Source organism: Glycine max, chromosome 3 (assembly GCF_000004515.6).
Source record: "Glycine max cultivar Williams 82 chromosome 3, Glycine_max_v4.0, whole genome shotgun sequence".
In the NCBI taxonomy this organism is placed as follows: domain Eukaryota; kingdom Viridiplantae; phylum Streptophyta; class Magnoliopsida; order Fabales; family Fabaceae; genus Glycine; species Glycine max.
Genome location: NC_016090.4, coordinates 6,509,734 through 6,522,620, shown reverse-complemented (window position 1 = coordinate 6,522,620; position 12,887 = coordinate 6,509,734). Strand labels below are relative to the sequence as shown.

Here is a 12,887-nt window from a genome sequence, read left to right as displayed (position 1 = left end):
ACTTAGATATAGCTTTCTTTGAAAGTACAAAATGAAGTATGAATATACTTTTATTAGTTGATTTAATTTGTGTTTAATTGACATGGTTTTATAATAATAAAACTTTCTCCTATACAGACATTTAACAATTATATAATAATAATAATAATAATAATAATAATAATAATAATAATAATAATAATAATAATAATAATAATACAAACTGATATTCTAAAATTGCAGGTTGGGTTTAATTTGCTGTAAATTTGTTGTAAAACTAAATAAACATATAAAACAATATCGATTTTTTATTAAAATCTTCTTGGAATGTATAGATTGTAAGACGATTTTTATAAAAAACCATATTAGAATCTATAGATTCAAAGATGGTTTTGATGAAAAACATCTTAGAATCTTATCATTTTTCACATTTTTGAAACAATAAACACTACAATCTAAGATGGTTTATAAGACAAGCGATGTAGGAAAAAAACATTCTAAGACGATTTAAAAATCGTTGTGAAAAGTGTTCACTTTCCATGATGGGGGCTTCAACGACGATTTCAAAAATGTCTTAGAAAGTGCTATAAAATCGTCTTGAAAGGTTTTCTCTAGTAGTAGGTGATGGCGTTCAACAATAATATCCTATGACAATGATGGCATGCAACAAATCAAGGTCGGCGATGCTTGAGTATCAGAAAGAGATAGAGCATGACTAAGCGTGATAGAAAGATAGAGCGCAGATTAAGGTCGATGACGCCGATGGAATGATGCTTGTACAAGGTCACGACGTCAGTGGAACGACGCTTGTCCAAGGTTGACGACACCTTCTCTCTCGCATTTTAGGACTTTAGGGTTCCTTTTTTTTATTGTGAGGGAGAGACAGACAAACCAACTTTTTCACATGTCATTTTTAAAAAAATATTTTTTTTAATAAAAAAAGGAGAGAATTGACCTGAATTGGGTTAGTGGTTCACTGGTCCAACCAGTAAACCAATCAGGTCGCACCAGTTACATTGAACCAATTACATGGTTAACCCAACATGCTTAAACCATAGGGTCACAGTTGGACCAATCCGACCAGCCAGGTCGGTTCAGGTTTTAAAATTGTGGCCCTATAGAATGGATGGGTGGACAAATCCCTAGATAGGTTAAGGTTCTTACAAGCCTTACCAAGGTAGGTCATTACAAACACTCATTTATTTTCGATATAAGCACAATTCCTCTATAGGGTTAATTCGAGTCTCCCTAAATGATCAAGGTATGACTATGTTAAGTAATGCACTTGGATTAATTGCTCAAAGGGTGAAATCTTCATGGCTTAGCTAGAGTCTATTGTTGGTGTTTATGATTGATGCGCATAATGATGATAATTCATGGACTCATTATGGTGATGCTTGATGGTTGATGTATAATGTTTATGATTGGCTTAATTGCACATGACTTTTGTTAACTGAATGTTTAATTTATATTTGGACGGTAAAAAATTGCTTAAAAAATTGGTGAATCAGTCTTAAATCGTGAAAATCAGACAAAATTGACAGTCTACTAGTTTTGACAATTGAAAAAAAAATGCTTGTTAGGTGAGCCTTGGCCTCTTCCATCCCATTCAAGTGCTCTTTCTTTAAAAACATCGACATTTTATGCTTCAATCCAGTCCCAAGTTCTTCATTTTAGTGTTGAGTACCCAACATAGAGCTTTGGTCCTAAGTTCTTTGACATTTCCTCTTTGTGACTAGCATAATCAATTGTGGTTGGTAAAATCAATTATGTCTTATAAAAACCATTTGTTTTATAGGCAAAAACATTTTTTTTAACTTTGAGGCATATATTAGATTACGCCATATGACATAATTGATTATATGTCTCAATATAAAAATAAATAAATCTTAGGCATATAATCGATTAAGTAGACACAAATTTTGATTAAGTGAGAAGGCACAATCAATCATATGCTTCAAATAAAAAGGTTTTATTTTTTAATGTTTACACAATCCATTGACTAACACTCTTTAATTTATAGCCATATATATAATAGATTATGGGTACACCATAATCGATTATATGACTATAAGTTTCGTATTCACATAAATTAAAAAAAATCAAAATATTATATTTTTAACTTAGGGGTAAAATGAGTATTTCCATTATTGAAAGTCAATTTTTTATTTTTTTTCTTTCCTACCAAACAATTTGAACCTCAAATGTTGTTCTTATATTTTACTTTATTTCACCTCCATCAAATAAACCTATTTTCACTATATTTTTTTTTTCTTTTTTCACCTTTTCTCATTCATTTTCTTCTTTGTTTACTCAAAACCAAAAATAATGTAAAAGAGCCCTAAGAATAACATTTATATATAAAGGAATGATAACGCAATTCTTAAGGCATACATTGATGCTGAATATTCAGGGTCAATGACTTATAGGAAGTCCATACTAGATATTGCATTTTTTTAAAAAGGAATCGAGTAATTTGGAGGAGTAAACTATAAAATACATTTTTTAATCAAGATATTCTTCTACAGAAAGCTAAAGTTTAATCTTTAACATCTTTCAATAAATATTTTTTTATGCAACAAAATGCATTTTAGGAAGTAGTAATAAATTGCTTTCTAGCGAATTGTATTTCATTGATTATCTTTTCATTTTTTTTACATGGATTATCTTTTCATTACTTATTAGGTATTACTTATAAATATAAATAGATAATTCACGCTTAGTAAAATTCACTCGAAAATATTTGGGAAAAAACAATAGTTTCGCGCATTTTCGCACACATACTTTGCTCTTTATGTAATGTATGGGATATACCCTGCAACAAAAATCTGTTGGTTATTATTATCCCCTTTTGTTTAGGGAAGAACTGGGGAAGGAAGTGAAAAGGACAATATATAGGCCTCGATCTTTCTTTAAGCAATGTTCTTGGTTGTGAAAACGTCAACAACACAACCTAATGGTATATCGTTTAATTGGTCTCCATATTATATGTCAAAATAAACTTTGAAATAATCAATATCGAATATGAAGTAGTGCTGGTAAAGTGCAAATGCAGCGAAAAACACTCTCTAACTAATGTTTCAAATTAACTAGTGACAAAAGTATTAATTTCACTTGTACCATCCCTAGTATTAAACAGAAATATATATATATACAACAATCAAATTATACTCATATAATTTTAATAATTATTATATTATTTTTATAATTTAATACAAAATATAATTTCTATTAATCGATCAAACTGTTAAATTATATTTATGTATTAAAAAGATTGTTTGTGTAACAAATAATTTTAGATTAATATGAAAATTTATATATGTAAAAGAAACTTTCAAACAGTAAATGTTATATATATATATATATATATATATATATATATATATATATATATATATTAATTAGTGTATTAAATTAACTTTCATTTATTGAAGGGTGAGTTAATTAATTTCTTATTATTTTTAAAATTGGTCGCTAAACTTTCTGTGGTGTTAGTACTAATGACATTATTATTAATAATATAAAATTTGCCACTATACACTAAGTTATTGTAATGATAATTAAGTCTATTTTGCTTAAAAAATGACATCAGTGATTGATATATGTTAATTTTTTAATATAAATTCTCTTTAAACTAATTATACTTCTTTAATTATAAAATCCTATACAATGTACAAAATATTCCATTAATGTGAGCACATGTTAAAAATTAAATAAAAAGTTATTCAAACATATTCATTTAAAAAATACAAATTTCATTCAATATTTACTTTTTAAAAGTAATTAGAAACATTTCATATGCATATTTGATGTTTCTTAACATGTGTTCCCAATAAACATCAGAAAACCTGTCATCGCTAATATAATACAAACAAAGATAAAATTGACAAATCTAATATTTACATCGGCCGCTCTAAGTAAGTGTTAATTTATTTATTTTAGAAAAATAACAGTTCTCCACTATTGATGATAAAATTAATGAAACAAGTTCTAACCTGTCCATAACTTATTAAACATATATATTTTTAATGATCAGTTAATTGTATTATTGATAGGTGCCTTATTTTATTTTATTTCATAAAAAGTTACTTCCCTTAACCCTTCAATCTCTAACTTTGGAATTAAAGTTCAATTTTCATTTCTGTTTTTATTTTATAAATCCTTATTAGTCAAACTCTAAGTCAAAAGTGGGTGTGATAATTTTGAGTCTTTTATCTTTGGCAAATATTTCAACAACAACATACAAAAGCTTCAATATGAATCATCCTCTACCTACTACATACAACTCAACTAGAGATGATAAAAGTATTTTCTAGCTCACCAACCGGTTTCAAGAAGCTTCAAAAGGGAGTAAGGAAGAGATGCAACGAGAAACAAAGATCAAACTGAATGTAAATGGCAAAGGCACATCAAATAGTGCTAGGGAGCAATTGGGGAATCAGAAACATTTTTCAGTCTCTTGTGGCCATCTTAACCACTATTCTAGTTGTCGCTGCCATTTATCTAACACAGGAGGGAGAACAATGGTCTAATGAAAGGAACAAGTTACATTCATTATCAAAATGTAACTTGTTTTCTGGCAAGTGGGTTTTTGATAATGAATCATATCCACTCTACAAGGAGCATCAGTGCACGTTCATGTCTGATCAATTGGCTTGTGAGAAGTTTGGAAGGAAGGATCTAAGCTACCAGAATTGGAGGTGGAAGCCCCACCAATGTGACTTACCCAGGTCTTTCTCCCTATCCTATGACAAATTTTAAGGATGTGTTTAAAAAATGAGATTGAGAAGAAGAAAAGGGAGGAAAGAAATTATTCTTAAATTAAGAAAGTTATATAATATTAATGTTTACAAAAAATAAACAAACGATTAAGAGATGATTGTCCTAATCTATCATTTTATTTCTTCTATTTTAAAAATTATTTATTGGAAACGAAACGAATTTGTCCTTCTTTCTTTTTCCTTTCAAAACCTAATAACTTCCAAATACACCCTAACAATGTTGTTTACCAGTGTCATAAGGGTACATAGTTAAGGAATCAACAAAAGAAAATTATATTTGTTTTAGAAATCATGGTGAAAATGTATTAATAACAATTTTCATGTAAAATTTCTATTTCTATGACTGATTAATTAAATACTGTTCTAATAAGGATAGTTGTAAGCATTTTTCTTTTTTAAAGACTCATTCTTTTGTATCTAGCTAGATGTATGGCATTCTTCAATATTTTGATTTTGGTAATGTTTTTTGAGCTTTGTGAAATGTGGCTCCTTCTTTGTTAATAAGGTTCAATGCCACAGCATTGCTTGAAAGGCTAAGGAACAAGAGGATGGTGTTTGTGGGGGATTCTCTCAACAGAGGCCAGTGGGTTTCAATGGTTTGCCTTGTTGAATCTTCTGTTCCCCCAACTCTCAAATCCATGCGGACTATTGCAAATGGGTCACTCAACATTTTTAAGGCCGAAGTAAGTCTATAGGAGTATAGAAAGAATAACCTTACTCCTAGTGTCCTACTTACTTTTCACTCCTTACATTTCAAAACTATTCTTACTGACTTTTATTTTTATTTCAAAAGCTGTTTTAATTTACCTACATATACTTGAGCATAAATTAATTTGAAAGGAATTATGTATGACAAAAAATTGTAAATGGATATAAAGAAATTAAGCTGTTCAGTATATATAAATCACTTAAAATGACTGAATTAATCAAAATTACATGATAAGAATGTGAAGGTACACATGATTAAGCATGATTTGAGTATATATGCTTTCTTTGACGATATATTGTATGAACATATATAAACATAATGTATGTATACACAAGTTTCATGAATTAATATCCTTTCTCATCATATTTCAAATGAAAAAGAAAAAAGAGACTATGTATCGTATTAACTCATAATCAGATAAGATTTTTGTAATTAAGTATCTCATTACGAGATTAAACACTAAAGTCAGCTTGGTGGTAGTGTTTGAACAATATACAAGAAATCTTAGGTTTGATCATAAATGTTTTCATTGCATGTATACCAAAAAACAAACGGCTTAGTAATAAAAAGTTTGGATAATATATATAAAATCTTAGGTTTAATTTTCAGTATCTTTCATTGTATGCCAAAAAAAAAATGAGATTTAACTAGTTGCTGAATTGACACGTTAATTAATTTAATGAAGGAATACAATGCAACAATCGAGTTCTATTGGGCCCCATTGCTGGTAGAATCAAACTCGGATGACCCTGTGAACCATAGGGTAGCCGAAAGGACTGTGAGAGTGCAGGCCATAGAGAAGCATGCTAGGTACTGGACTGATGCAGACATTCTGGTCTTCAACACTTTCCTCTGGTGGAGAAGGCGCGCAATGAATGTGCTGTAAGTACAAACAACAACTCACCAAAATGAAAACCCCATCATCACTTTCTTAATTTCATCAACTTCATGCCTTTCAACAATCCAATTCTCAACCACCATGTACATCACTACATGCGATTGTGTTGTGATGTTTCCACCATAAATGAATAATCCTATGCCTCTCATTTAAGGACAAAACTTAAGTATAAGAGTTAGCTATAGGGTACGTTTGATTTTCTTCTCATTTATTAGTTTTAATTTTATTTTTTTACACAATCACATACTAAATCAGAATTTTATTATTTCAAGAATTAAATTGCCACCAATTTATATATTTAGAGATAAAAATAATTTTTTTCAAAAAAAAATATATTAACATTCAATGAGAGATTATTATATATGATAAAAATATATTAACTTTTTGTCATAATTACTCTGAAAATCATAGGTGATTTCTAATTAGTTTATATTGCATAAATCTTTATACTATATAAAAATTAAACTCCTAAAATATTACATTTGTATGTATATTTTTTAACATATTTTTTTTATAAAATTAACGATTAGTAAGCTAACAAGATAACTTAACTCTTAAGAAGATACAACTTGCATTAGTCCTAATTCTTTTGTTTTTTTTGTCAGTACTGTCTTAATGTTTATAGTGACAGTGTAACCTGCGAGCAGGTGGGGTTCATTTGGAGACCCAAATGGGATAAGCAAAAGGGTAGGTATGGTGCGAGTCTATGAGATGGCCTTGAGGACCTGGTCAGATTGGTTGGAAGTCCATATTAAACCTAACAAGACCAAGTTGTTCTTCGTTTCTATGTCACCAACTCACCAAAAGTATGTGTGACAACTCCTCGTTTCCCATCATTATAAATAGCTTACAACCTATCTTAAAAATATAAGATATAAGATTAGATCATAGTTTAATTATAGAGCAATCAATATGTAACATACACAAATTATATGTCATGAATATTACAAAAGTACGTTACATATTGATTGTTATATAATTACACTATAATCTAATCAATGCACTAATTAGATTTGTAACATTACAAAAAAAATGGCAGGGCTCATGAATGGGGAGGCACTAAGGGTGACAATTGTTACAAAGAAACAGATCAAATTACAGAAGAAGGGTATTGGGGGAATGGTTCAATTCCAAGTATGATGCGAGTTGTGGAAAATGTGATTGAAAATTTGAATGGAAGAGGTTTGAATGTTCAATTGCTTAACATCACACAGCTCTCAGAGTATAGGAAAGAAGGGCACCCATCAATCTATAGAAAGCAATGGGACCCTCTAACCGAAGAACAATTATCAAATCCAAAAACTTATGCTGATTGCATACATTGGTGCCTCCCTGGTGTGCCTGATGCGTGGAATGAGCTACTCTATGCCTATATTTTTCATCGATGACTAACATTTGACTAGAAAAATTAAGTTTGGAATGTAGTATTTTGCATGCCAAGTTGTTCATTTTGTTTATCCTGTGTTTTTTTTTTCTTTTGCTTTGAGCGTTGTTATCTTATTTTTCACTTAATTGGTGTGTGAGGGGAGTTAAAGTGTAAAAAAAGTTGCCTCTCATATATGCTAGTATATTTTCTTAATGTCTATTTTGTCATTTGTAATCAATGTAGTCAATTTTATTTAGTGAAATAAAATTTTGTTGTTGTTAGTTTGGTCATGTAGTAGTTTTTTTTCATGGGAATGACTTGATCTCTCATTTGTCATACAAAGTTAAAAAAAATCCGAGTTTCAGACTTTGATGAAATCAAAATATATGATTGTGGTGACAGTAATTGGGTCAATAAGCTTTGAATTTAGTTGCTCCGTCTTTGTTATGTTTATGAAAGATTCTCGAAGGATAACATTTAGTGAAAAGAATAGTAGTAATACAAGATGCCAACTACATGAATGAAGAAAGAGTTCGGTAAACATCATTGCAAACAATTTAAAAAACAAACACACACATACGTTAGTAGCGTAATAAATAATAATTGTTGACTTTTAGAAGGAAATATCAATTATTTCGGACAAATGAATATCCCCAAAAACTAAATTTTAGAAAAATTGATTGTAAAAGATTCAACTAGTTAAACCACATATCATGAAATCATCATATAAGTATATCAATTGACATATGATTGTTTCAGTTTAATTAAGTCTAAGGTTATCCGGTGGAGGATACATTTAGTATAGACAAAAAAAAGAGAGCACTATACCATAACCTTATAAAAAAATTAAAATAGAGAAACCTGTAAAACATGAATAAAAAAATTTAAACCGAATAAAAAACAACCATGAGTTTTCTGTTTGTTCTGGTTGTGTTGAATCTTTGAGTCTTCTGTTCAGTGAAATTTTTGAAGTGGTGGAGAGTTATCTGAGGCCACAATTTCGGATATTTTGGGCCTGGGCCCGACACTAGTCTAGAACAAGTTCATTTGTCTGTTAATTTTAGCTTTAAACGGCACAAGTGAAGCATGCATGATATTTCAAATTTATACTGGGTAGTATTACAAGTAATTTTCATTATTCATTAATATTTTTAAGAAAATTTAAAAATAGATCAATTTTAGTGACTGACATTTGATGTTTGAACCCGTTTGGGACATATAGCAAACCGCATAAGTCCCAACATATTTATATCATATACTTGTTAATTCGAGATAAGAAAGAGTTGCCCCAGGCATATCACTAAGATACTAACAAAAAAGCATGACAGCCTAGTTAATTTAAGATAGTACTTTTCATATTTTATAATTATAAAAATATTTTCATTTTACTTTTTACTTTAAAATGATAAGATATTTTATTGTTTTCAACATCTGTTATATATATGTTAAACGTAGAAAATGAATATTTTTAACATTTATTTTACAAATCTCTACGAAATATAGTATAAATAATACAATACTTTATAATTAATCAAAATAAAATTAAACATTTTCTTAAATCACATGTATGAGCTTTAGTTTATTTTAGAAAGAGAAATCACTAGTTTGTCAGCTTCATGAAAAAGTTTTTGAAAAATAGGCTATTATTTTCCCGAAATTAATCTTAACTAAACAAGCACCTAGAAAAATGCTTACAAGCTGATATGCTGATCCTATAGCCTTAATTCAAATAATAAGTACCAAATCATGGAAATTCGGTGGTTAATCAAATGGAACGCACATACCATCAATATCTCTAATACAAAGCCATTAGCATTACCAACATGCAATGTGTTTTAACTTGAAAAATGTTTGAGCCAATATCTGCCATCTAATGCCAAAAGCACCACAAATGAATAAGATAGGCATAATCAAAGTGCAATAAGCATGGAATAGCAAACTAGGCAGTGTCTGTTGCAGGTTGGGTTACACCAGACTTCACCAACATCTTAGTCAGGGCCTCTGGGGAGCAAACTTCATACTTGACTTTTCCAGAGGGTGAAAGGAAAACCTCTGCAAGTTCAAGCTTTTCCGAGGTTAGACTTGTGCTGTCCATGGTTTTACTCAAAACCTTCAATGCAAGTTGCACTGCTTCTTCTCTTGTGATATCATCCTTGTAATCCTGTTTTAGTATTGATTGTGCTGCCTGGTTATTTGCCCCAATGGCTCCAGCTTTCCAGCCACCGTAATTTCCACTAGGGTCACTCATGTAAAGTTGAAAGCCAAAGTTTTTGTCCCATCCCGCAAACAGAAACGAGACTCCGAATGGCCGAAGACCACCGAATTGGGTGTAACCTTGCTTGGTATCACAGAGAGACTGAACTAACTGCTCAACTGGCATGGGCTCTTGATAGGCGTATGTGTAGCGTTGTGCTTGGACCCTAGCGGTATTGATTAGGATGTTCGCATCAGACATTATCCCAGCCACAGCACATGCAACATGATCGTCAATCTTGTACATTTTCTCGGTGGAAGTTGAAGTTTGGAGCAGCTTGGATGTGACTTTCTTTTCACCAACCAGCACAACCCCATCTTTTGATAAGATCCCTATTGCGGTACCAGCGTTACCAATAGCCTCCATTGCATATTCCACTTGGTAAAGACGTCCTTCAGGGGAGAAGATTGTTGTACGGCTGTCATATCTTCGAGACATTTTGATCTCTGACTACTGATCTATGAAAAGTAGCAAAAATGGAAATGAAAGAAATTAAACAGGTATTTCCTACTTTGATGCAAAAAGGAGAGAAAGAATTAAAATTCTAATACTTTTTTCTCTATATACTTACAAGCTCAGCAGAATATTATAAATTTTAAAAGATAGTAAAACAATGGAATGATCTAAATTCTCCTGAGCTACCCCCAACCCTTTCGCTCTTTCAGCAAAAATCAATTCTCACCATCCTACCAAATGGGTCTGTTCTGACATACACTCCTGTTTACCTTGTAATTGTCTTCTCTTGTTTTAAAAAATGTTTAGGAAAATTTTGACGATACTGCCGGTGTGTCTGTTTAAATGATTTCATATGAATAGCAGTATCCACCAAGATATCCTTTATACTCCTGGCCAGGAATTTGTAAATTGCTCGACTTTAATACAGGGGTTAAAGACCCGAAGGAAAATATTATTCAGCTGAGTACCCATGGGAGTGAAGAATACAATTGGAATACTAATCCTTGGCTCCATAATTTGAGCTTACAAAATTATTAAAATATGGATGGTTCATGATTCTCATGTGGTGGTTGAGAACAGGATCATGCTGAATACATTTAAACTAAGTTATATTAGTGGATTCCAGAATTCTTTCATACATAATAAGCTGTTACTTTCTGAAAGGTTAAAGGTCCAGGGTCATGGCTTTTGTCGAAAAAATGATACTGAAGAGAATTAATACTTTTCATCTGATAATACTAAATAAAGCCATATCTCCAGATGTTAATGCAGCACATTACAATCGTTCAGAATATGCCACTATTGCAGATACTCAGGATTACAAGGACTAAGAATCAGCATCTGCCCTTCTTAACAGATGCTACAGGGACAACTTAGCTACAAAGCAAGCCAACCCTCTACACAATATGGACAAGCTGAGCATAGCAAAATTACAAGGGCATGCTAAGCAGAGTGAAGCCTCCAGCATCATATTAGTGTGCACAAATTTCCTATAGATATGAAAGGAACAACCCAGGAAACTCATTTAGTGGACAACCCTGGAAACTTGTTTAATTGTTAAAAATCTAATCAACTAAAGAACCTTCAATCAGACCAAATTTCCTGTTCACTTGACTTTATGACATTGTTGAATATGTCCTCTTTAAAAAAGGAAATCCAAGATCAATGAGAACCTTGAAAATGGAAACCCAAGATCAATTAGAAGTTTGAACATGGAAACAGAACAATAGTAAGAACCTTGAGAAATTTTAATCAACAAGTTATGCAAGTTAGGGATATGGTGAGGGCAATGAAAAGTCATCAAAAGAAGGAACATTTCCCACCCTAACATGCTCCAAAACCTGATGCAGATAAACAAACCATCACGGAAGTTTAAAGAGACTAATGAACTAAGATCTTCATATCCCTAGGAGATAAGCTTCCAAAGACCGGCACCAGTGGAATTGGTTCTGGTTGTTGAGTCGGTATCCCACACACAATAGCTTAAATTTAAAGCAACTTTTTAGCTGAATTGCTTGGTAGTCATAAAGATGAAGCTCTTAAACAAAGGCCTTAGCAATTTAGCCATACCAAGCAACAATAGTAACCCTAATGAATCTTCCGTGCCCATCGAAAGCAACTGATGGAGCATTGAACTCCAATTCAGGATCAAAATTATGACTCAGATGTAACAGCACATAGATAGTAGAATACAGGTACAAAATGAACAGTGTGAATAACCATCATCTTCTGAACGAATCATCATATCAGGGTTCACTAGCATTGCAACTAAGCAAGAACACATCACACATCAAATTTCAACATTCAACTTTTATTATAGTTTGAATGCTCAACATAACTCAGAGCAAGGTCGGGGTTTGATTTGAAAAAAAAAAAAAATCTTTCAACCCAAAACAATTTTGTGAGGTTGATCCGTTTTGCCCTAGTCTTAATTTTTGAAGAAGAAAAAAATACAGTAATTGATATCAACATTAGGTAATAAAATTAACTGCTTCAGAAAATTATGCAAGTCAATTTGACATGGGAAAAAAAAGGGTACATGTAACTATCTCCATAAACCACAAAGATCGAACTTTTAAACCACCCACAAGCAAATCTACCGTGCAGAGTAACATAAAAGTCTCGGATTTAACTAATATAAAAGAAAACCAATTATTCGACCTATTTGAGAACCATCACCGAATGTTAAAAACCAGAGACATAGAAACTGAAACTGAAATCGAAAGAAGAAAAAAAAAAAGAATAACTTACACGAAATCGGAGGTGAAGGGGAAGCAGCGGTGAAGTGTGAGAAAACTGCTACGGAAACGAAATGAGGAGTGTAAGGTTTGAAAGGGAGATTTCAAAGACTCGAATTGCCCTTTGGACACGAAAACTTATGATTATGAATCCTTTTCCTTTTCTCTCTTTTTTTTTTCTTTTTAATTTTACATCAGAGTTTTTTC

At 31.4% G+C, this 12,887-nt stretch overlaps 2 protein-coding genes across 3 annotated transcripts; one reads left to right on the top strand and one right to left on the bottom strand.

Annotated features, from left to right (window-relative positions):
- Window positions 1-4,326: 4,326 nt before the first annotated feature.
- On the top strand, window positions 4,327-8,014 carry LOC100789678 (protein trichome birefringence-like 34). Its single transcript, XM_041014266.1, has 5 exons — window positions 4,327-4,709; window positions 5,266-5,443; window positions 6,155-6,351; window positions 7,015-7,173; window positions 7,407-8,014. Exons 1-5 carry the CDS (start codon window positions 4,375-4,377, stop codon window positions 7,753-7,755), a joined length of 1,218 nt encoding a protein of 405 aa, XP_040870200.1. The 5' UTR covers window positions 4,327-4,374; the 3' UTR covers window positions 7,756-8,014.
- Window positions 8,015-9,523: 1,509 nt separating this feature from the next.
- LOC102662733 (proteasome subunit alpha type-4) lies at window positions 9,524-12,887 on the bottom strand. Of its 2 annotated transcripts, none has more exons than XM_006576442.4 (2): window positions 12,694-12,887; window positions 9,524-10,440 (listed from the first exon to the last, which is right to left on the bottom strand). In XM_006576442.4, exon 2 carries the CDS (start codon window positions 10,423-10,425, stop codon window positions 9,673-9,675), a length of 753 nt encoding a protein of 250 aa, XP_006576505.1. In that variant the 5' UTR covers window positions 10,426-10,440; window positions 12,694-12,887; the 3' UTR covers window positions 9,524-9,672. The 2 variants fall into 2 exon arrangements, with proteins under 2 accessions (XP_006576505.1, XP_006576504.1); XM_006576441.4 differs by having other exon boundaries at window positions 9,524-10,445; window positions 12,694-12,851.